Here is a 23869-nt window from a genome sequence, read left to right on the forward strand (position 1 = left end):
TTTTGCTTTGTTTTCTGTGAGTGTCACAAGACTAAAAGCTTTCAGAAATATCTTTAGTTAATGCCAGTTGCACTTTTTTACAATGTGGATAAAGAGTTCAAATAAATTTATTTGAGAAGCTCACAGTTGAATAAAGTGCTTGAACTTGACATTTTAGCTAAAGGTGCACTTTCTAGCAGAGGTCAGTTCTGTGCAAACATAATTTATCTGGTCAACATCTGCAAAGAACATCAGGCTCTATCTTGTTTTTGCTATTTTCACAAGCAACACTTCAGGAACAATTGGAAAAGAAAGGCAGGCAAACTTAGACAGAAATTCCTGCCATTAACAAACTGATATCATATAGGTAATAAATGTTGAGAAAAAGACTACATTTTTGAAAGGTGGACAGATTCGAGGTGACTCTGAGACTGAGATCCAGAGTCCGCTGAATGGTTGACCATTGTGACTATCTGTCATTTCTAATCAATTCAGCAAAAATAATCTAACTGGTTTATATGTAGATGAGATTATGGTTACACAGAGAGAAAGACATGGTGAATTGAGGCAATGATATTGCTAAGTAACTCAACAACGCAACTACTATTTTAAGAGAAGAACAGTAGGGGATCCTAATATCCATATTGTTATTGGAATAATCTCTGCATAACTGGATTCTTGATTTAAATGGTAATTCTTTTTGCCTCTGAAAATAAAGCCTCTAAACTTTATTACTGACAAGGTCAAACCATTTTCAGCCAAATACAAGACTTCCTTTGTGATCGAAGCAAACTCCCAGGAACAACAAATACAAATATTCTCTTCATATAGGGCCACTTTTCAAGCGGGTTGATGATAAGTAATTACAATTTGAACGTTTCACTACTGTTTCTAATGTGCTGTTCATTCTTTTAAACCTATCCAGTTGCTCCCAAATTAGCTTTGTCAACAGTTTCTTCTGTTCAAGTTGCAAACCACAAGAGAGGTAGGAATTCTTGGATTCATACAGTGATTTCATGGTGTTATGTGTTGTGAAACATTACACTGTATGAATCTGGAATATCTGTGAAGTGTACCCATCAGCTTATTGGTGAGGCATGTTGACTGATAACGATCAATGCATCAAACAGTACTGAGAATGTCATCTGTAAGAGGAAAAAAAATGCTTCACTCAGAAATTTGACTGCTGCAAATTTAAAATGCTGCAATATTTGTTTTCTGAAAGATTAATGTGTGAATAAGAATTATAACACTTTAGGTTCCTGTTTGGAACATGAATGTTAGAGTATTAACATTGTCACTCATTTGCATTGAAAATAAGGAAACTCACTTACAGTGAGTTTCAAGGATGCTTTTCATGAGAACAGAATGGTAGGTTCATGTATGGTGCCCATTTGACAAATGAAATACCTTGGAATTTCTACTTCCAAATATTGTTTGAAATGAATTTGAACAAATACCAGTGAAGAACTACACTGGGTTAAGCATTGATTATGACCCAAAAATAATAGTTACATTACTTTCTTTAAATGAAAGTGAGCAGAATCTCATCTGTGACTCATGAATGGCCCATTCCAGCTAGCATCTGTCATTCACAGACTGAAGATTTTTCAGGAAACATAAAGACTTCTGTTTTTATTTCACCATTTTCCTTTAAATGTCCTATGTGACAGGTGTGTCTTGTTTTCCACCCTTGACTGTTGGGTATATGTCATGTTTTAGGGAGTTTTTGGGTTTTTTTTTTCATGAAACACCTCTTACAAAGAAATATATTTATTAACAATACCTGAATTTGGTTTGACCCACTTGGTGAAAATGACCATAATAGCTTCCCTATTCCTTATTGAAAAGAGTCAAATCATTTTCCAGATTTTAACCAACTTGAATTGTTCCTTCTGTGTCATATAGAGAAAAGGAGGAAGCTGGTCAGAAGATGGAAAAGGGAAACCGATGATATTTAAACCATGTCTTAAACTTTCCTCACAATGTACTTTTACATCTCAAACATTGGCAGTGCCCTTTTGAGGGGAATCCAAGTGGATTTGAAATTTGGGGAACGAAGTTCCTTAGGAACAGAGCAGCCACAAGTTCATAGGGTGTCAAGCCTATTTGGGCATGTGTGCATATAATAAGCTAGTCGTTGATGCCACAGTAGGGATGTCCCTCCTTATCTATGATATGCAAACCTACACAGAGAAACCAAAGAGGTGAAGGAGAAAGGAAGCATTAGGGACCTTATAGAGTCCATCTTTTTTCTGTCACATCAAGCACTGGATATACAAGAGGACTCTTGACCTGAAATTTGACCCCGTATCATTGAATCTCTAGTTTCTTGGGGTCACAGCACTAATGAGATCTGAACACATTTCCACAGGCAGGAAGAAGCCACCTAATGAAGGAGATTTATCATAGAATAATCCAGATTGTTATCAAATGATGTACATGGAAGGGCTTCAAAAGCTACCTAAGGTTGCAAGACAGAGTTGGGGGTGGGTAAGAATCAGGAAAATGCTGCAGCCACTTCATTCCCATCCCTGGGGGAGGCCCCTGGAGGCTTGCGACTTTGCTAATGCAGTGAAGGGAAAATACTTTATAAGAATTCTAATTCCTTCGCCTTCTGTCTATCTAAAGTCTTTTTTTCCAAATCCTTTCTTTTTGAGTGACTACAGTAAATTTCCACCAGCTCTGACTTTGAATAAACTTTCCTCATTTGGCCCCAACATATATAAATAAACCTAGCTGTGCCACATTCAGAGTACTTTATCTTATATTCCGTAACATATGTCATATTACGGAACATTGGTGATGTAATAATGGAATTAGAGGCAACATGGGGAACAGTAAGAAAGAAGACACCAAGACATTTAACAAACACCCCCCTTCCTATTCTTAATATTCTTTTTCTTTCATTCTCTTTCTCTCCAACCTTTTGTTTTTCTATAACTCTTACCTCCCCAGGTCTTCCCCAGCCAGTCTCAGTCAGAAAGTGTCTTTAAACCTTAGAAGAGGTTTGGATCTTTCCTGATCTAGAAAGACAACTGTGAACTCTCCTTCTTCTAAAATGCTGCTCGCTTAACTAGTCATTTCTTACGTACCATATTATCATAACTGCCTTATATGATGTCATATACGTCAGATGGGGGATTTTGCTCCCCCAGGGAACTTTTGGTTGTCACAGCTTGGGAGTTGCTACTGCTTCTAGTGGGTAGAGGCCAGGAATGCTTCTGAATATCCTACAACATATGGGAAAACCATGGATTATTTGGCCTAAGATGTCAGTAGTGCTGAGGTTGAGAAACTCTGCACTGGACTCTTCAGGACTGGGCTTCATGGTCCAACATGGCTCGTTGGTCTAGGGCTATGATTCTCGCTTAGGACTGGGCCTCGTTCAAGTTGTCCCCTGGTATAAGGTGGTCCTCAATAAATATGCATTGCCAACGCATGCCATGCTTCACCATGAAAATGTGTTTTAGAGAACCCTGTTAGCTTGTTTACACAACAGTAATTAAAACTTGTCTGAAAAATAAAATATAGCCTACAGTGTGATTTGAGATTGCAAAAGTGTATAAAACCATAGCAATTTTTGGAAATCTCCTTTTTCCTACCTAAACTAATCTGCATAGACATATAGTCAATTTTCAGCTAAAATATTTAATAACTCAGTTATAGTGTGATGTATGGCTGTTGTTTTTCTCAACTCTTTAATATTTAGGATATAGCCAGACTCTGACAGAATTTGAATGGTGAAGGAATGAATTTAAACATAACTTTCCTCTGTGTCTTCCTCTGTTTCCCAAAGTAAGATGCCTCAGGATCATCACTGATTTGTTGACTCATTGATTCATTCATTAGACAACATTTTTTGAGTGCTTAGTATTTTGAGTTCTGTTTACATCTGTGGACAAAATGGACACAGTCTGCACACATGTATTTACACTCAAAGTATAGGGGAGAAATTTTTTTTTTAATTTAGTTTTCAGATACTCTAGGTTTACAAAAAAATTAAACAGGATTAGTAAATGTGGGAGGGGGGATTCATGTGTTTGGGTCAGGAGCTGTTATTTCAGATAGAGTAGTCACAGCATTTTCTTTGAGCAGGACCTAAAAACAAAGTGAGGAAGCAAGTCATAGGGAAGTCTCGGGGAGGAGTAGACCAGACAGAGGTAACAGCAAATGCAAAGGCCCTGGGGAAGTGCTTGGCATGTTTGCAGAGCAACCTGAAAGTATTGTACAGCGAGTGAGGAGGAGAGTGATAGCAATGAGCCCAGATCAATTGGGAATGAATGAATTCAAACTCTGCCTTTTATTCTGAATGAGGCAGGAAGCCATTAGGATTATGGGCAAAAGGATGTCATGACCTAATTTAAGTTTTAAAAGAGTCACTCTGACTGCTGTGTGGAGGAGACTGTCACAAGGATGGAAGCCAGGGAAGCAGTTTGAGGACAACAGCAATAATCCAAGTGCCCTTAACTAAAGATGAGATGGTGAGAGGTGGTGAGATTTAGAATGTATTTTAAACGTGTAGTCAAGAGGATCTGCTGATTGATTGGTTGGGGGCGTGGGTAGAGAGGGATGAGAAAAAGATTGGTGTCAAGAACAACTCCAGGAATTTTGACCTAAGCAATTGGAGGAATAGAGTTGTCATTTACTTAGACAGAGCCGGCTACCCATGTAAGTGGCAGGCTTGGGAAGGTAACCTATGAGCTCAGTTTTGAACATGTTAAAGTTGAGATATCTATTAAATGTCCAAATGGAGACATTAAGAAGGCAGTTGAATATATTAGTCTGGATGAAGTCTCACTAACTAACTGGGAAGTTGGTCCAGGCTGGAAATAACTATTTTGGAAAGGTCAGCATATTGATGGTTTATGTAGTCATGAGGTTGGGTAAAAAACCCTGGCTCTTAGTGAGCCTAAAGAGCCAAGAGGTCCAAGGGCTAAGCCCTGAGTCATTTGAGAAGATACAACAAAAAGCAGAAGAGAGGAAGAAGCAATGGTAGGTGGGGAAGGAGGTGAACCAAGAGAGAGTGGTGGCCCAGAAGCCTCCTGATTCAGGAAGTGTTGCCAGAATGCCCTGAGGGCCTCATTGAAGTTTATGGTCATGAATTTAAAGTGAGACTTGTTTCAAAATAGTTGGAAAAAAACTCCAGCCACATTTAGCTGCTGGGGTGTAGGCATGGAGAAGTGGAGAGTTGGATTTAACCAGGATCAGATTTTCCCAGGAGACTGTAATTGGGGGCGGGGAGTTGAGGGTGAGGGAGATGAGAGCATATAAAAGGAAATGATTGTAAGAATGGACCATGAACTCTGTATTTTGTAAAAAGGGAAAGGAGGAAATGGTAGGTCAGTGAATTAGAGGATCAAAGAATTATTGAACTTTTAATATCATCCCTTCAGGATCTTAATAAGATAGTGCAGCTCTAACTCTATCATTAATGATCATTCATGGATTCTGGGCCTATGTGGAAAGAACAGTTCCTAAAGAGTGGGAAATTAACAGAAAACTGAAAAATAATACAGCAGTCTAATAATTACATCTGAAATGTCTTGCATTTATATAGTGCTCTCATGTGTTTCAAATCACTTTCAAAGATCTTTTTATCATTTTATATTCTCAAATACACCATGGTCAGAGAAGACAGCTTTATCAAAGTCTCAGAAGAGTCTTAGAAGTTTTAAAGGTATAAAGTTACTATTAGCTCATTTCTTAGGTTATAAGACATTTAAAGTATCCACTTATCTTCTGGAAGAAGTTTGTGATATTGAGTGTTTAGCTGTGTATGGTTTTGTATATAATTATTTATAGAATTTACATTATTTAACTCTCCTATCAAAATTAATAAATTGATTTTCAAACAAAACCCAGAAACAAATAGTGAATGTCACAGAAATGCATACTATTCATTAAATTCAAAGAATAGTAGGTAACAGTGTCTACAGAGATTCATGAATTGGGTCTTGATTGAACTTGGATGTCTACAGACACGTTTTTTGGTGAGTAAAGCTTTGTCAGATGAAGCCCAGCATTGGGTAGATCTTATCCACAAAGGAACCATTCAATACTTCCAATAGTATTGGCTATTGGGTAGATCTTATCCACAAAGGAACCATGTTATGATACTTCTCCAGCCCTGTTCTCTCCCATTTCCCAATGTCATGTCTTTGCACACTCTATTCCTTTCACTGGAAATGCTCGTTTCCTCCTTTTTTTTTTTTTTTTTTGTTAAATAAACCATACTGGCCCTCATGGAAGATTTAGTTTTAACTTAGTTTTTCCTAATTCTCCTCAAGTGAAATGAATTTCTCCTTATATCACTTTGTGTCTCTGTTTGTTTTTGTTTTTAAGCACGTCCTCTTTTTTTTCTAGTTATCTGAGCACATGTTTGTCTTACCCACTAAACGAGCTTCTTGACAACAAGGACTTACGTCTATGTGGTTCTGAAAAGTTCCTAGGATGAATTTATGCACATAAAAGATTCTTTTGAAAAAATCTGGATTAATTATATTAGGTACACCAAGAACCAACCTAGGATGGGGTTATGTGAAGAACAGTAACCACTTGGGGGCCTCTTCTAGAGAGGGAGAGCCTGAGGACAGGGTGTGTGTGCCCATGCCTCCGGAATTCCAGGCAGCTCTGAAGAAGTCCTTGGGAAGCAATTAGATTCGGGACATGGGTCTCCTCCCTGCAAGTACTACCCTGAGGTGGCTCCAGGCCAGAAAGATTCTCCCTGTTCCGAACCCTCAACTAAGGAAGGTTGGAGAGGCCCTTTAGGTTTCCTAGGGAGTCAGAAATGCCAGCTTAAACAAGGTTGAACTCAGCGAGATAGAATGTATGGGGGTGAAATGCTTGTTTTCTAAGAGAATTTAATTTGGTGATATGTAATTCTATTATCTTTCTTGTTGCTATTATTATTATTAATTTGGCATGCCTTAACTACAAAATTTTTGCAGGATTTTCTTACCCCATCGCCCATATGGCCTCCTTCTCCCAGAACTCTCCTTCTCCCGCTGGTTCCTCCAACTCCCCACCCCCACTCCCCACCCCTAGCACACATGCACACCGTGACAAAACTAGCCTCCTGTAAAGGCAGGGGCTTGCCTTCAGGAACCTCCCATTCTTCTTGCCTTTCTTTTAAGCATCTGGGTTCTCCAGGGTGCTAACCCTATTCCTGGGTGTCTTCCACTCTTCACCATTTCCAGTGTCCTCCTCTGCTTCTATCCAAATTTGATTTCATTCTGTTGGGACCTTGACCTCAGCTCTCTACTGTAGTAACTGGCTCTCATACAAATGAATCCACACTGTTCTGATGAGTGTCAGTATGTTAATTTATTGGGTTAGCCAAAAAGTTCGTTTGGGTTTTTCTGTAACATCTTATAGAAAAACCCAAATGAACTTTTTGGCCAACGTAACAGAAAAAAAAAAATAAAACATAATCACCCTTCCTTATTATTTTGACAACACTTACTCATTTTTACTCTGGTCATCAAATGCAATACTTCCAAAATTTTAATCTAGGCCAAAAGACTAACTCAGTACCTCACATAGTGCCTGACACATAGACCAACCGAATATATTACTTATTGAGTGAATGAATAAATGAGCTCAAATAGTGACTGTGTTTGGCTTCCTGGTGGGATAAAATAAAAGCCAGACACTAATGAGCGGGATATTTTTAGGCAAACAAGGTTTGCAGTTTCATAATTGACCTCCCTTGTAAATGTGAGCTAGGCCTGCCCCCATATTTGAGGAGATGAAACAGATTCCCTACCTAGTTACTTCTCACACATTTTTTTCTGTCTGATCTAGTAGCTATTGCACCAATAGAGGCTTTGTTTTTACTTCTTTTAAAAAGGTTGAATTAGATTAATGACTTGCTTTGGTTGAGGTGCAAAAGAGAGACGATCTAGTCACTCTCCACCCTTCCCTACGTCTCCTCGTCTAGTTCTTATCACCATCACCCCTAAGCCTCAGAGGCACCTCCAACATTTGGGGGAGACAAAGGAAAAGCAATCTGAGGGTACAGTAGCTGCCTGACTCTTCTTTTGTAGCAGACTTAGCTTGAAACTTGCAAGAAAAGGAAATCTTAAGAGCACTTTTTTCATACCAATCATCTCCCTGTTTTTTGTATTCTCTCTCTCTCACACATAAGCAAACATGCAGATTTGGCCTGATGAAAGGCTTACAGAAGTCATCTTCTCCTCTTACCATTTGGAAAAAACAAAAATAAAGAGTTGTTTAGCTGTCTAGATCCCTATTAAATTTGCCGTGATTTCTTCTGTGAAACTCTGACTGAGTTACTGTCTTGACACAAATGATAGTAAGACTCTAAAGAAAGGAGCCATGGGTGATGGCAGACTCAGGCCTTAGATGCCGACATTCATCCTTCCTTCTTTTTTAAGATTGCAAATATGAAGAGAAAATGAGGGGAGTGATGCAAAGACAGTGAAGTTTTCAATGTGCAAAAATTAGACTTTTGCATCAATGGAAACAGAGTCTTCCCAAATTTTAAAAGGTATACACCTGCAAATGCTTCTGTTCATATTGTCTGCCAAGAATTAACACTCTCCGATCATGTTCTGAATGTCCAATCTTTCTCTCCTGCCTGAAACAGATGCTCCTTCCATGCCAGTCACAACCACCTGCGCTCACCATGTGTCATGTGGAATCACATACATGTAATGCCATTCCGCCATCTTTTCTCCGCTTCTCATTTTATCCAAGCATGTAGTGTGCTGTTATTCTGCGACTGTATACACTCTGTATACATTTCTGTTCTTCCTTGCAAGATTGTGAATGCTTCGGCCACTCCAATCGATGCAGTTATATCGATCTGCTAAATACAGTCATTTGCGTGAGCTGTAAACACAACACTAGAGGGCAGCACTGTGAGTTATGCAGGCTGGGCTACTTCAGAAATGCTTCTGCACAGCTGGACGATGAGAATGTGTGCATAGGTCAGTTCCATTATAATTTCAGCTATTGTTCTGTGCCTTTCACGAGATGGGGAGCTATTTAAGGTGGAGAGGCCGGTGATTTGCACCACAGCTGAGCCAGAATGAACTTTCTCAATGGAGAAAACATCCTTGTGGTAGACTTAAAGATTTCACTTGTGCTGATTGAAATCATAGTTGGGGGATGTATTTTGAATCCTTGTCTAATTGTTGCTTTAAAGATGATGAGCTGAAAAGTCATGTTTAAGAGATGAAGTAATTCTTTTTGTTTTTCTTTTTTTTTTTTTTTTTTTTTTTGCATGAAATCTTAACACCTGGTCATTTCAACCTGATCTTAAAGTCTTAAGTTGTACACTCAGCTTTCAAAATGTAAACTCATTATAAGGTTTTTAATTATAGATATGAGATTAGGATACAAACTTTTGTAAATAATTGGTAATCAACTAATATTGATTTAAAATATTCCCATTTGGAATTGAAAGCCATTAGCAATTGGTAATGTAGAAGTTTGCCTGGCTTTTCCATCCATAGTAATGAAATTCCACTTATTGAATTTTCCTATAGCCCTCAAAAGGAGAAGCAATTTTTCAAAACTATTCAAGACAATTAATTCTCTTAGCTTCCAAAGTTCATGAGCCCTGGAAAACTGGGGGCACAGAATTCCCTTGAGCATTCTTTCCACCCCCCCGTGATGACTGATAATGTCAACTGGAGAGAACCAGGTGCCCTTCCCATCCAAAGAAGCTTCTCCTACCTTTTGCATAGTAGAACCTATCTTTAAGAAAGGGAGCTGATGAAAGATAAGAAATAAGAAATGGAATTTCACTTCATAATGTACTTTGAAGAAGTGCATATATTCAAAATGGTGAAGGGTATATATGTATCTGTTACCACACCAATAGGTAATACATAGGCAACCAATGTTAAAGGTAGATTTTTTTCACATAAAGACTAGATAGAATACACAAGCTGAAAAATGAAAGGTGATCTTTTCATCAAAAAAGAAATCAAATCAATCTGCAATTCTGGAATCATTGTCTTCTGATTGGATTGTCAAGGTTATATAGTTATTTGCCAAGTGTCATTTAAAATAGCTGGACAAGTTTTTTCAGTTAAAATGGGCCAAGTTTTTATAATACTGTTTATGTCTATAGTATGTTCTAATTTTCAAAGTGCTTCCTTATTATTTGTGAATTAGTGGAGAAATCCCTGGACTTAGAGGCTGGAGAGCTGGGTTCAAGTCCCAGTTTGCTATTTAATAGCTGTGTGTGCCTTAGGTAAGTTGTTGAAAACTCCTGGTCAAATTGGTGTCATATGGGATGCACAGGAAACACTTGGTAAACTGTGAACTGACTTGCAAGTATGTTTTTTGTTTGTTTGTTTGTTTTGTTTTTACTTAATCCTCATTAACAAAACCATGGTGGTAAGTACTCCACTGATAATTTCCCCTATTTTCTAGTTGAGAAAAGTAAGGCAAATTGACCCAAATCATACAGCTTTAGTAAAGAGTTAGTTTCCTGACTTCAAAGCTTTTGAACGCTTTCTCCCAACTACCCTGACACAATTAGCAAAGCTAAGCTTGTCAGACTTTTACTTATGGTATGTTTTTAGGGTGACAGCAGCAATTCCACTATGAGCTTGTGAACAGAAGTTCAATTGCCTTTATAACATTTGGGTTACAAAGATTTGAGAATATTAATAAAAACCAAAAGGCACATAGCTGTCTGAATTCTGAATGCAGTTACATTTTGCTGAATGTCATTTGTAAAAATATATAAATGTCATACTGTAAATATGTTAACAAGGGAAAAGGTACAATAAATAGGAACACTAGGAATACAGGAATAAAACCTAATCAGTTTTTTCAAAATACAAAACATTACAATAAGATGTAAATGTTTTGCAATATCAATTTCATATTATTTTCAATAAATCAAAGAAAAAGACCTTAAAAGAAAAGATTTTATTCCATAAAATTTCTCATAGCAGGTAACTTAACAATATCCCGATATATTTTACACAAAGTATTCTATTCTAATGAAGTCCTCCCCTGTTCCTGTTCTAAAGTAATCTATAAACTACAAAATCCACACTTCCTGTCTAATTCTAAGAGGCATAGTTCTGTTATAAATCCATATTTGATTATCCACAGACAAGAAGTTGCCATTCAGCTTTTGTCTTTTAAATCATGTAAAATACAGATGAATGGAAAGCTTAATATACATTATTGTATTTATTTCTACTTAAAAAAAATCAAACGCAGTTCTTTTCTCCCTTTCTAGAAACTTCGTTAATTAAAGTTATAAATCTTGGAGAGGATTTTATATTATTGAGGTAAACATACCCCTATTCAGTATTTTGTACTCTTCAAACCAAGTGGATACAGATAAACACAAAGATGAGTATTTTTAGATACCATTAAAATTAGCTACAGTATACCTCCGCATACCAAAATTCCTTAAATTGTTTCTCTTTCCTAAGGGGTAAAATTGTTTTTAAAGAATGAACTGAAAAATTTGGCTAGCTGGTATATGCTACATACAGTCTATCTTTTGTCTTTAGTTTCTATAAGCGTACAAAAGTTTCCTAAAAGAGTTATAGCTTCCACTTTTCCCACTTGAGGGACCAAGGGCAGAGCTGTCAGGCTGCCTGGGCATGAGACGGAGGCTGAGGTTTGCTCTCTGAAGGCCATTGGAAGCCTGTAGCTCCATTACCAGGGTTTGCCCTACGGGGCAGCACGAACCTATTCGCTATTTTTTACATTTAAGTTCCCCAAAGGGCTTGCGGCAGGGCTGAGAATTAAATTTGAGAGGATATACCACAAGTAGCTAAGAGTTCATTTTAATGCCATTTTGTATAGAAAGCACTAATGAAAATGAATGGATATTTACCCAATTCACTTTCACAGAATTAGGCACTCATCTCTGAAAATTTGAGCTTCATCTAAGCTGTCTCTAAACTTAAGGGGGAAAAAAGGCACTTCGCCATTTCTTTAACAATTGGCAATGAAATCCACCACCCTGGCTATGAGGGAACAGCACATATCTTTGACACAATGTTGACTGTGTTGAAATAGATGTCTTAAACTATTTGCATCATTTTATATGATGGCAAATATAAAATGCACGCTATTCCGTGTTGTCACAGTGATCGCTGCTTTGTGATTCCTGGTAAATTTCCCCATTTTCATACAAATTCCAAGCCAGCCATGTTTCCAAAGATGCATGTGATTAGCCTGTATGATGCAGCAATTTCATGAGGATGACATCCTTGCATGCTTCCATTTCACATAAACTCGAACATTAAGCAGGAAGCTAGAGGATATGTGACCTTGGGTAATCACTGCTAATAATCCCTGATAACAAGCTTGACATCTGAATGAAATGCAGGGCTCAGCAGTTGCTACTAAACATATCTCCCATTATGATGTATTATTGTTTTCATTCCCCTGGAAACCCAAGATCAGGTAATCAGAGGTACCTTCTGTAAAACAAAGCAAACATAAGACACTTCTAATACTTATAAATCAACTGTAGTATAACTTTTTAATCAGACTTCCAAAAGTATTTCATGTTGTTTTTTGGTCTAACAGTCCTGCATATTCTTCCTAGTTTCATGGAATAAAATATAATTCTCCAAGGCCATCCTCATCACCCCAACATCTACCATTGACCATCGTTCCAGAAATGATATTTTTTAAACTAAATTATTTGTATGTAATGTGGATTGTAGACCCCACCTCTCCTTGTCACTTATTTTCCTGACTAACATTACACTTACCACCTTTTGTATGACAACCACTGAGATGTACCGTGGTTTAGATGTTCCACATTTCTAAAAATTTTGTTTACTTTTTTTTTACATCTAAAACTTTATATTAATCAGTTGTTACGGGCTAATTGACTAACACGGTATATGAATTCGTATTGGCCAGATGTAACTCTACTCCCCGGCTTATGAAATGTTGGTGATTCATTGTCAACTTATACACTTTAAATAGTAAGAAACATATTATAGTAGTCTTGCTATAGGTATATACTTATAGTGTGTGTGTGTGTATGTGTGTATTTTTAAAGCCACAACAAAATTGCTATTTAAAAATGTTTTAAACAACTGCTGTATATACACACATTAAAATAGAAAATGCCAATTTAAAATAAAACTCCAATTATTAAGTGCAAATCAGTCCAGACAAGGAGAGAGCATTTTAGACTTTATTTGGTTTTATTTTTACCTATGTATGTTACTCTTAGTCATACAAATATTTGTATCTTAAGAATGCTGAACTTCAAAATTGACTTACTCAACATGAAATAAATAATGATTCTAAGGTACTCCACATTCTTTGAAGAAATTATCTGATTAGTCCCTATGACAAAAACAGAACCAAACCTCTCTATTTAACAGTAAACCCTGAATCTCCATGGCCAATCTAAGATGCTAAACTTAAAGTTAGTAAACTAAAATCCTCAGGGTTTCTCACAGTTGGTTGCTTGGTTAGTTGCTTGGTGTGATTTTATTTGGTTTTTTGACATGAAAACCTCCTAATGGGACCATTTTAAAATAAAGGAAATCAAGAGACAGAGGGGCATAATAACTTGCCCAGTATTATACAGTGGGATTACAAAGAAAGTAACTTTGACCTACAAATTCCAAAAGCTGGAAAATAGCTGCTGTTACCTTTCAAGCTAATGGAAGCCTAAGGAATTCGTATTTCTGATTCAGGCTTTAAGAAAAACAGAGCTTCAGAAGTAAAAATATCCTGCATAATAATGTGTGAGGAATCAAGAAATTATTCTATTTACTTTTTATTACACAAAGTTATATTGTTCTGTCCATAGACATTATAATGATACAAGTCTTAAATTACGCCTATGTTGAAATTTATTTAGGATTACAAAATTCATTTTCCTTTCATGATTGTTAATCTAGGTTGCATAAAAGCTATACTAACTTAACATGTGTAGCAGATACAATATCTAAAGGCTCATCACAACATAGTATAAATATATATATAAAGCACCATCCCAAATCATAAAGTAAAACTGACTTTGAATGAACAAAGTGCATTCATATTCCACTTTAACAATGTTCAGCAGTTCTCAAATTTTGAGTGTAGCCGATAAGCTCATTTGAATAATTTAAAACAGATTTTACACTGATGGCATATTGATTTATCCTTGATATGTAAACTTCTCATTGCGTTCATTAAACCATCTAAAAATGCCCTAACAAATGGAAACTCCATTACGATCTGTTACCAGTGAAGAGCATGATGTCTTATTTCCTTGGAGGTTTTCAGATGATTTCCTCCCATAACAGAAAAATGATATCATGGAAGGCTGAGCAAATAAATAAATGGACCTGAAATAGCCATATTTGCCAAAGCATTTCATTAGTGGACGCCTTTCTTTAAGTGATGCATTTAAGTAAGCAACACTCCTGTGTTGATACCTTATAAGCCATGCGGACTTGTCTCCAGCCTGTGTGTTGTCTTGTTTCTACAGAGTGTTATTGTAACCCTTTGGGCTCAGTCCATGATCGTTGTAATGGCTCAGGATTTTGTGAGTGTAAGACTGGAACAACAGGGCCTAAGTGTGATGAGTGTCTGCCGGGAAATTCCTGGCACTACGGCTGTCAACGTAAGTAACTCTGGGAGCTGTCCTCTGCCTGCTGCAGCATGGCTGATTCTGCTTGTCTAGGCCGGTGCGTGCAGCTTCTCAGAGCAGAAAAAGGCCCAAACCGCTGACAAGCTTTAAAAACTACATAATGCCTCAGCCTATGGATAGGAAAGAGAGCAATCCATCAGCTGTCCAGCTGGCTCCTTTGAAGCCCATCTTCGTCCCCTCTGATGGCTGGAGAAACTTACACTGAAATACTGTACGCAGATCCATGTACCTGGCCAGACCATAAATTAAGTGGCACAATAGGGACCCAGCTTAGAAATCTTACTGCAAAATGAAGGGTGATGTGTATGCGGTTAATATATTTCTTGAACTACCCTGGAGCTCCAGAGTTCATAAATTAAATGATATCTACATAACTTATTACCACCCTTGTATCATACCCATCACTGAATCTGAACCAAAAACCTAAAGGTAATAAATCTAAGGGATATTTAAATGCCAGGATTAAATAAATGATGAAAATCAATATTGATTTTAAGCCTCTGAGGTTAGGCACCTTGCAGTGAGCCTTAGACAGATGCCATTTGGTTCAGCTTCATTTCTCTGAGGATTATCAGGCGTTCTTAAAAGCTTGTCAAGGCAGGTGGCATGTTGGTGTATTCAGGGAACAGAAATTTTAAAATCTGAGCAGAAGCTTCCTCCTGTCATTCATAACCTTTTTTGCATTTTAATTCTGCATTAATTTTCCTCTATCTGTACACAGTCAGCTTACTAATATCAAAGAGCCACCAGGCAAAGCCTCTGGAGAGCGCAGTCCAATACAAAATCATGCAAGCCACACATGTAACTTTAACTGTATTGTTATCCACATTTAAAAAAGTAAAAATAAATAGAAGTGGATTTTAACAACTTGTTTTATCCAAAAAAAAAAAACTGAAATATTATCATTTCAACATAGAATTAATGTTAAAGTTGTTAAGGATATATTTTACATTTTTCATAGTCCTTGAAATCAGATGTTTAATGCTTACAGAACTCTCAATTAGAACTAGCCATATTGCAAGGCTTAATAGACACATAAGTCTACCATATTGGACAGCACAGCTCTAGAGGTTTTTTGCTTACTTTTCACTTGAAAAATTGTCAGCATGCACGAACTATCTAAAGCAGGTTTCTACCAGGGATGTACAGAATATTTTATCTGCTACTTATGGAATGTATAGTTATCTGGAGGCTACATTTCTACATATTATAAAGCCAAAGTGAAATTTACTACCATACTAATGCCATGGACAGCAGTGAACTATGGTGATAATTGAGAGATTTGGCACTGAGCAGGCCAAGGTTAGGATGGGATCTAGAAGCTGGAGGGTGAACATCTCCAGCCGTGCTGGAGAATCATTAAAAGCATCAAATAGTGAGAAGTCAGGCAGCACTTCTGCACATAAGCTCTGGATAAGGCCATGGTTTTAACGTTGTACACACCGTAGGTTCCCAGAAAGCACCTTAAGGGTCTGAATGAGTTTGGGATCCCAAAAACAATGTGAGGAGCCAGGACTCAGAGGATAAGTCATCAGTCCTGGAACATCTAGATGTAGAGGCCCAAAGAAGGCTGACAGTCAGGAGGAGAGAAGGAGAGACAAAGGAGGGGCCGAAACCAGCACCAAGATTCAAAGCATAAGGAATGAGGAGACTTTATAATGAAGAAACACCTTCTCAAAGGGAAAGTCTCATGTAGTTTACCTGATGCAACAGGACCTAATGAATGGGTTCCTGAAGTGTAATCAGGGAAAGACATTGGAAAGGAAAATTAATCTAGCCTTAGAGGAAATGTATGCCCAAAAAAGGGCCTAACTTGATTTTTCTGTGTTAATTTCCTGAAGTATTATAAAAAATGTAATGTCCTCAAATTTTTCCTTCTGGCATTGGAAGACTGGATTTAAGCATGACCCTACCACATAAAGGCTGTATGGTGTACAAAACCCTCCATGCCTCAGCTCCAGCACCCTACATCCTTGGTATGTAGATCAGTGAGATTATAGGAGTAAATGCTTTATCCTCTTGAGTATTTCTTTTTTATTTTTTTTTTGAATTTTTGAATTTTATTTTATTTATTTTTTTATACAGCAGGTTCATATTACTCATCTATTTTATACACATCAGTGTATACATGTCAATCCCAATCTCCCAATTCATCACAGCACCACCCCACCCCCTGCCACTTTCCCCCCTTGGTGTCCATACGTTTCTTCTCTACATCTGTGTCTCTATTTCTGCCCTGCTAACCGGTTCATCTGTACCATTTTTCTAGGTTCCACATACATGCATCAATATACGATATTTGTTTTTCTCTTTCTGACTTACTTCACTCAGTATGACAGTCTCTAGGTCCATCCACGTCTCTACAAATGACCCAATTTCGTTCCTTTTTATGGCTGAGTAATATTCCATTGTATATATGTACCACATCTTCTTTATCCATTCGTCTGTCAATGGGCATTTAGGTTGCCTCCATGACCTGGCTATTGTAAATAGTGCTGCAATGAACATTGGGGTGCATGTGTCTTTTTGAATTATGGTTTTCTCTGTGTATATGCCCAGTAGTGGGATTGCTGGTCATATGGTAATTCTATTTTTAGTTTTTTAACAAACCTCCATACTGTTCTCCACAGTGGCTGTATCAATTTACATTCCCACAGTGAAAGAGGGTTCCCTTTTCTCCACACCCTCTCCAGCATTTGTTGTTTGTAGATTTTTTGATGATGCCCATTCTAACTGGTGTGAGGTGATACCTCATTGTAGTTTTGATTTGCATTTCTCTAATAATTAGTGATGTTGAGCAGCCTTTCATGTGCTTCTTGGCCATCTGTATGTCTTCTTTGGATACATGTCTATTTAGTTCTCTGCCCATTTTGGGATTGGGTTGTTTGTTTTTTTAATATTGACCAGCATGAGCTGTTTATATATTTTGGAGATTAATTCTTTGTCCATTGATTCGTTTGCAAATATTTTCTCCCATTCTTAAGGTTGTCTTTTCATCTTATTTATGGTTTCCTTTGCTGTGCAAAAGCTTTGAAGTTTCATTAGGTCCCATTTGTTTATTTTTGTTTTTATTTCCATTACTCTAGGAGGTGGATCAAAAAAGATCTTGCTGTGATTTATATCAAAGAGTGTTCTTCCTATGTTTTCCACTAAGAGTTTTATAGTGTCCAGTCTTACATTTAGGTCTCAAATCCATTTTGAGTTTATTTTTGTGTATGGTGTTAGGGAGTGTTCTAATTTCATTCTTTTACATGTAGCTGTCCAGTTTTCCCAGCACGACTTATTGAAGAGACTGTCTTTTCTCCATTGTATATCCTTGCCTCCTTTGTCATAGATTAGTTGACCATAGGTGTGTGGGTTTATCTCTGGGCTTTCTATCCTGTTCCATTGATCTATATTTCTGTTTTTGTGCCAGTACCATATTGTCTTGATTACTGTAGCTTTGTAGTATAGTCTGAAGTCAGGGAGTCTGATTACTCCAGCTCTGCTTTTTTCCCTCAAGACTGCTTTGGCTATTCGGGGTCTTTTCTGTCTCCATACAAATTTTAAGATCTTTTATTCTAGTTCTGTAAAAAATGCCATTGATAATTTGATAGGGATTGCATTGAATCTGTAGATTGCTTTGGGTAGTATAGTCATTTTCACAATATTGATTCTTCCAATCCAGGAACATGGTATATCTCTCCATCTGTTGGTATCATCTTTTATTTCTTTCATCAGTGTCTCATACTTCTCGGCATACAGGTCTTTTGTCTCCCTAGGTAGGTTTATTCCTAGGTATTTTATTCTTTTTGTTGCAATGGTAAATGGGAGTGTTTCCTTAATTTCTCTTTCAGATTTTTCATCATTAGTATATAGGAATGCAAGAGATTTCTGTGCATTAATTTTGTATCCTGCAACTTTACCAAATTCATTGATTAGCTCTAGTAGTTTACTGGTGGCATCTTTAGGATTCTTTATGTATAGTATCATGTTATCTGCAAACAGTGACAGTTTTACTTCTTCTTTTCCAATTTGTATTCCTTTTATTTCTTTTTCTTCCCTGATTGCCGTGGCTGGGACTTCCAAAACTATGTTGAATAATAGTGGCGAGAGTGGACGTCCTTGTCTTGTTCCTGATCTTAGAGGAAATGCTTTCAGTTTTTCACCATTGAGAATGATGTTGGCTGTGGGTTTGTCATATATGGCCTTTATTATGTTGAGGTTGGTTCCCTCTATGCCCACTTTCTGAAGAGTTTTTTATCATAAATGGGTGTTGAATTTTGTCAAAAGCTTTCTCTGCATCTATTGAGATGATCATATGGTTTTTATTCTTCAGTTTGTTAATATGGTGAATCACATGGATTGATTTGCATATATTAAGAATCCTTGCATCCCTAGGATAAATCCCACTTGATCATGGTGTATGATCCTTTTAATGTGTTGTTGGGTTCTGTTTGCTAGTATTTTGTTGAAGAGTTTTGCATCTATATTCATCAGTGATATTGGTCTGTAATTTTCTTTTTTTGTAGTATCTTTGTCTGGTTTTGGTATCAGGGTGATGGTGGCCTCATAGAATGAGTTTGGGAGTGTTCCTTCCCCTGCAGTTTTTTGGAAGAGTCTGAGAAGGATGGGTGTTAGCTCTTCTCTAAATGTTTGAAAGAATTCACATGTGAAGCCATCTGGTCCTGGACTTTTGTTTGTTGGAAGATTTTTAATCACGGTTTCAACTTCATTATTTGTGATTGTCTGTTCATATTTTCTGTTTCTTCCTGATTCAGGCTTGGAAGGTTATACCTTTCTAAGAATTTGTTCATTTCTTCCAGGTTGTCCATTTTATTGGCATAGAGTTGCTTGTAGTAGTCTCTTAGCATGCTTTGTATTTTCGCGGTGTCTGTTGTAACTTCTCCTTTTTCATTTCTAATTTTATTGATTTGAGTCCTCCCTCTTATTCTTGATGAGTCTGGCCAATGGTTTATCGATTTTGTTTATCTTCTCAAAGAACCAGCTTTTAGTTTTATTGATCTTTGCTATTGTTTTCTTTGTTTCTATTTCATTTATTTCTGCTCTGATCTTTATGATTTCTTTCCTTCTGCCAACTTTGGGTTTTGTTTGTTCTTCTTTCTCTAGTTCCTTTAGGTGTAAGTTTAGATTGTTTATTTGAGATTTTTCTTGTTTCTTGAGGTAGACTTCTATAGCTATAAACTTCCCTCTTAGAACTGCTTTTGCTGCATCCCATAGGTTTTGGAATCTCGTGTTTTCATTGTCATCTGTCTCTAGGTATTTTTTGATTTCCTCTTTGATTTCTTCAGTGATCTCTTGGTTATTTAGTAACGTATTGTTTAGCCTCCATGTGTTTATGTTTTTTACAATTTTTTCCCTGTAATTCATTTCTAATCTCATAGCGTTGTGGTCAGAAGAGATGCTTGATATGATTTCAGTTTTCTTAAATTTACTGAGGCTTGATTTGTGACCCAAGATGTGATCTATCCTGGAGAATGTTCCGTGCGCACTTGATAAGAAAGTGTAATCTGCTGTTGTTGGATGGAATGTCCTATAAATATCAATTAAATCTATCTGGTCTGTTGTGTCATTTAAAGCTTCTGTTTCCTTATTTTTTTTCTGTTTGGATGATCTGTCCATTGGTGTACGTGAGGTGTTAAAGTCTCCCACTATTATGTGTTACTGTCGATTTCCTGTTTTATAGCTGTTAGCAGTTGCCTTATGTATTGAGGTGCTCCTATGTTGGGTGCATATATATTTATAATTGTTATATCTTCTTCTTGGATTGATCCCTTGATCATTATGTAGTGTCCTTCTTTGTCTCTTGCAACATTCTTTATTTTAGAGTCTATTTTATCTGATATGAGTATTGCTACTCCAGCTTTCTTTTGATTTCCATTTGTATGGAATATCTTTTTCCATCCCCTCACTTTCAGTCTGTACGTTTCCCTAGGTTTGAAGTGGATTTCTTGTAGACAGCATATATATGGGCCTTGTTTCTTTATCCATTCAGCAAACCTTTGTCTTTTGGTTGGAGCATTTAATCCATTCATGTTTAAGGTAATTATTGATATGTATGTTCCTATGACCATTTTCTTAGTTGTTTTGGGTTTGTTTTTGTAGGTCCTTTTCTTCTCTTGTTTTTCCCACTTAGAGAAGTTCCTTTAGCATTTGTTGTAGAGCTGGGTTTTTGATGCTGAATTCTCTTAGCTTTTGCTTGTCTGTAAACTTTTGAGTTCTCCATCGAACCTGAATGAGATCCTTGCTGGGTAGAGTAATCTTCGTTGTAGGTTCTTCCCTTTCATCACTTTAAATATGTCATGCCACTCCCTTCTGGCTTGTAGAGTTTCTGCTGAGAAATCAGCTGTTAACCTTATGGGAGTTCCCTTCTGTGTTATTTGTCGTTTTTCCCTTGCTGCTTTCAATAATTTTTCTTTGTCTTTAATTTTTGCCAATTTGATTACTATGTGTCTCAGTGTGTTTCTCCTTGGGTTTATCCTGCCTGGAACTCTCTGCGCTTCCTGGACTTGGGTGGCTATTTTCTTTCCCATGTTAGGGAAGTTTTTGACTATAATCTCTTCAAATATTTTCTCGGGTCCTTTCTCTCTCTCTTCTCCTTCTGGGGCCCCTGTAATGCGAATGTTGTTGCATTTAATGTTGTCCCAGAGGTCCCTTAGGCTGTCTTCATTTCTTTTCATTCTTTTTTCTTTATTCTGTTTCTCAGCAGTGAATTCCACCATTCTGTCTTCCAGGTCACTTATCCGTTCTTCTGCCTCAGTTATTCTGTTATTGATTCCTTCTAGTGTATTTTTCATTTCACTTATTTTATTGTTCATCTCTGTTTGTTTGTTCTTTAATTCTTCTAGGTCTTTGTTAAACATTTCTTGCATCTTCTCAGTCTTTGCCTCCATTCTTTTTCTGAGGTCCTGGATAATCTTCACTATCATTATTCTGAATTCTTTTTCTAGAAGGTTGCCTATCTCCACTTCATTTAGTTGTTTTTCTGGGGTTTTATCTTGTTCCTTCATCTGGTACATAGCCCTCTGCCTTTTCATCTTGTCTATCTTTCTGTGAATGTGGGTTTTGTTCCACAGGCTTCAGGATTGTAATTCTTCCTGCTTCTGCTGTCTGCCCTCTGGTGGATGAGGCTATCTAAGAGGCTTGTGCCAGTTTCCTGACGGGAGGGACTGGTGGTGGGTAGAGCTGACTGTTGCTCTTGAGGGCAGAGCTCAGTAAAACTTTAATCCGCTTGACTGCTGATGGGTGCGGCTGGGTTCCCTCCCTGTTGGCTGTTTGGCCTAGGTCTACCCAGCCCTGGAGCCTACCCGGGCTCTTTGGTGGGGCTAATGGCGGACTCTGGGAGGGCTCACGCCAAGGAGTACTTCCCAGAACTTCTGCTGCCAGTTTCCTTGTCCTCATGGTGAGCCACAGCCACCCCCTGCCTCTGCAGGTAACCCTCCAACACTAGCAGGTAGGTCTGGTTCAGTCTCCTCTGCAGTCACTGCTCCTCCCCCTGGGTCCCGATGCACACACCACTTTGTGTGTGCCCTCCAAGAGTGGAGTCTCTGTTTCCCCTAGGCCTGTCAAATCCCGCTAGGCTTCAATGTCTGATTCTCTAGGAATTCCTCCTCCCATTGCCGGACCCCCAGGTTCGGAAGCCTGACGTGGGGCTCAGGACCTTCACTCTGAAGGTTTGTGAGTCACCCACCCAGCAGTTATGGGATTTGATTTTATTTTGATTGTGCCCCTCCTACCATCTCATTGTGGCTTCTCCTTTGTCTTTGGATGTTCGGTATCTTTTTTGGTGAGTTCTAGTGTCTTCCTGTCAATGATTGTTCAGCAGTTAGTTGTGATTCTGGTGTTCTCACAAGAGGGAGTGAGAGCACGTCCTTCTACTCCGCCACCTTGGTTCCAAAAACCTCTTTAGTATTTCTTGAGTACCTACTATTAATTAGGTATTGAGCTTGCAGTAGAGGCTAAAGGATGAAGAGAGGTAGCTGCTTTGGACATGTGGACATGAAGTTCACAATATGGAGTGAGAGGCTGACAAGCACCTAACAGTTAGAAGGTGATCAGAGCCAAGCGCTATGTACCTGATTTTAGTGAAGCCCAGATGGGGAGTAAGGCTTCCCAGAGAGGTGACATTTGTTTGAGTACTCTAGTATTGGTGGATGCTTTCCAGGATGGAACTGCTTGGGCAAAAAGGTACATGAGCTAATACACTATGTTCCAGAAATATCAAATGGTTTTGATATGATTAGAGGGTAAAGGGTGTGTGTGGTGTGTGTTGTGTGTGTTGGGAAGGAGGGAAAATGTTGAAGAAGCAACCAGAGACCAGATCTTGTAGTTTCTTGAATGCCAAGCTACAAAGTTTTGTCTCATCAGAGAATAGGTGTGAGGACCATCATACAGGGGAGATATGGGATCCACCATAAAGTTTCAAGCAGAGGAAAGGATAAAATTCTGTTTTAGAAAGATTATTCTGACTATTCTGTAAAGGAAGGACTGGAACAGGGTGAGACTGGATTTACTATATAAATTTCATATATTTCAAATACACCTTTGAGCACACAATCGTTTTATCTCACTCTGAAATCTTCTTTTCTTTCCTCGACCCACCCACACAGGACTGATATTCTGTGTTAAAATATAGAAATCCTTTTGCCAGTTGGTAAATGGCTATTGCCATTTAGGATCCCTAAGTGCCTTCCCTAGGATTTCTTAGGTGCCCCCCAAGATCTAGCAACTAACAGGGTAATACCTGTCAGTGGTGTGCCTTCAGCACCAGCTGGTACTGGATACCAGTACTAGAACAGGTATTCATACTAAGTAGTTAGTGCTTGTAGGTTGATAAATATTTTTCATATCATTCCTTTGTCTGCATATAGATGAATACATTCAAAAATGCCTCTCAAATCAATCTCTCTCTCTCCCCGCCCCAGTCACTCCCCATATCACATGTGCACGCGCACACACACACACACACACACATGCTTCTGCTTGCCCTGAGTTGAACCCATCCTTGGGTTGGCCACATTATTAGTGGCAGTGATATTAACCTGGCAAGAAGAAATCAAGGCCAAGAAGAAACACAGTGGTCAAGTAGGGCCGATAGCAGCATTCGCAGCAATGAGCAGGGATTAAGTGCACATTTAGGTAAGCAGGGCCAGGGAGGAGATGTCGTAGGTATCAGGACAGAGTCCGAGGGATCCAGACACCAGGTTCCAATCCCCCAGTGGACTGGCAAGAGGAGCAATGTGGCACTGCAGTCCAAAAGGACTTGGATTT

General features: G+C 38.0%; 1 protein-coding gene across 2 annotated transcripts in view; it reads left to right on the top strand.

The window, feature by feature from the left end:
- The window catches only part of NTNG1 (netrin G1), a 334261-nt gene that overhangs the window by 267211 nt on the left and 43181 nt on the right, over positions 1 to 23869 (top strand). The window contains exons 7-9 of one of the 2 annotated variants that reach the window (XM_057536007.1): positions 905 to 964; positions 8766 to 8933; positions 14438 to 14572. The exons of the other annotated variant lie outside the window; for it this stretch is intronic. Coding sequence (XP_057391990.1) covers positions 905 to 964; positions 8766 to 8933; positions 14438 to 14572 — 363 coding nt within the window. The remainder of the gene's footprint in view (positions 1 to 904; positions 965 to 8765; positions 8934 to 14437; positions 14573 to 23869) is intronic. 2 annotated transcript variants of the gene reach the window in all.

This window comes from Balaenoptera acutorostrata, chromosome 1, assembly GCF_949987535.1.
Source record: "Balaenoptera acutorostrata chromosome 1, mBalAcu1.1, whole genome shotgun sequence".
Lineage (NCBI taxonomy): Eukaryota > Metazoa > Chordata > Mammalia > Artiodactyla > Balaenopteridae > Balaenoptera > Balaenoptera acutorostrata.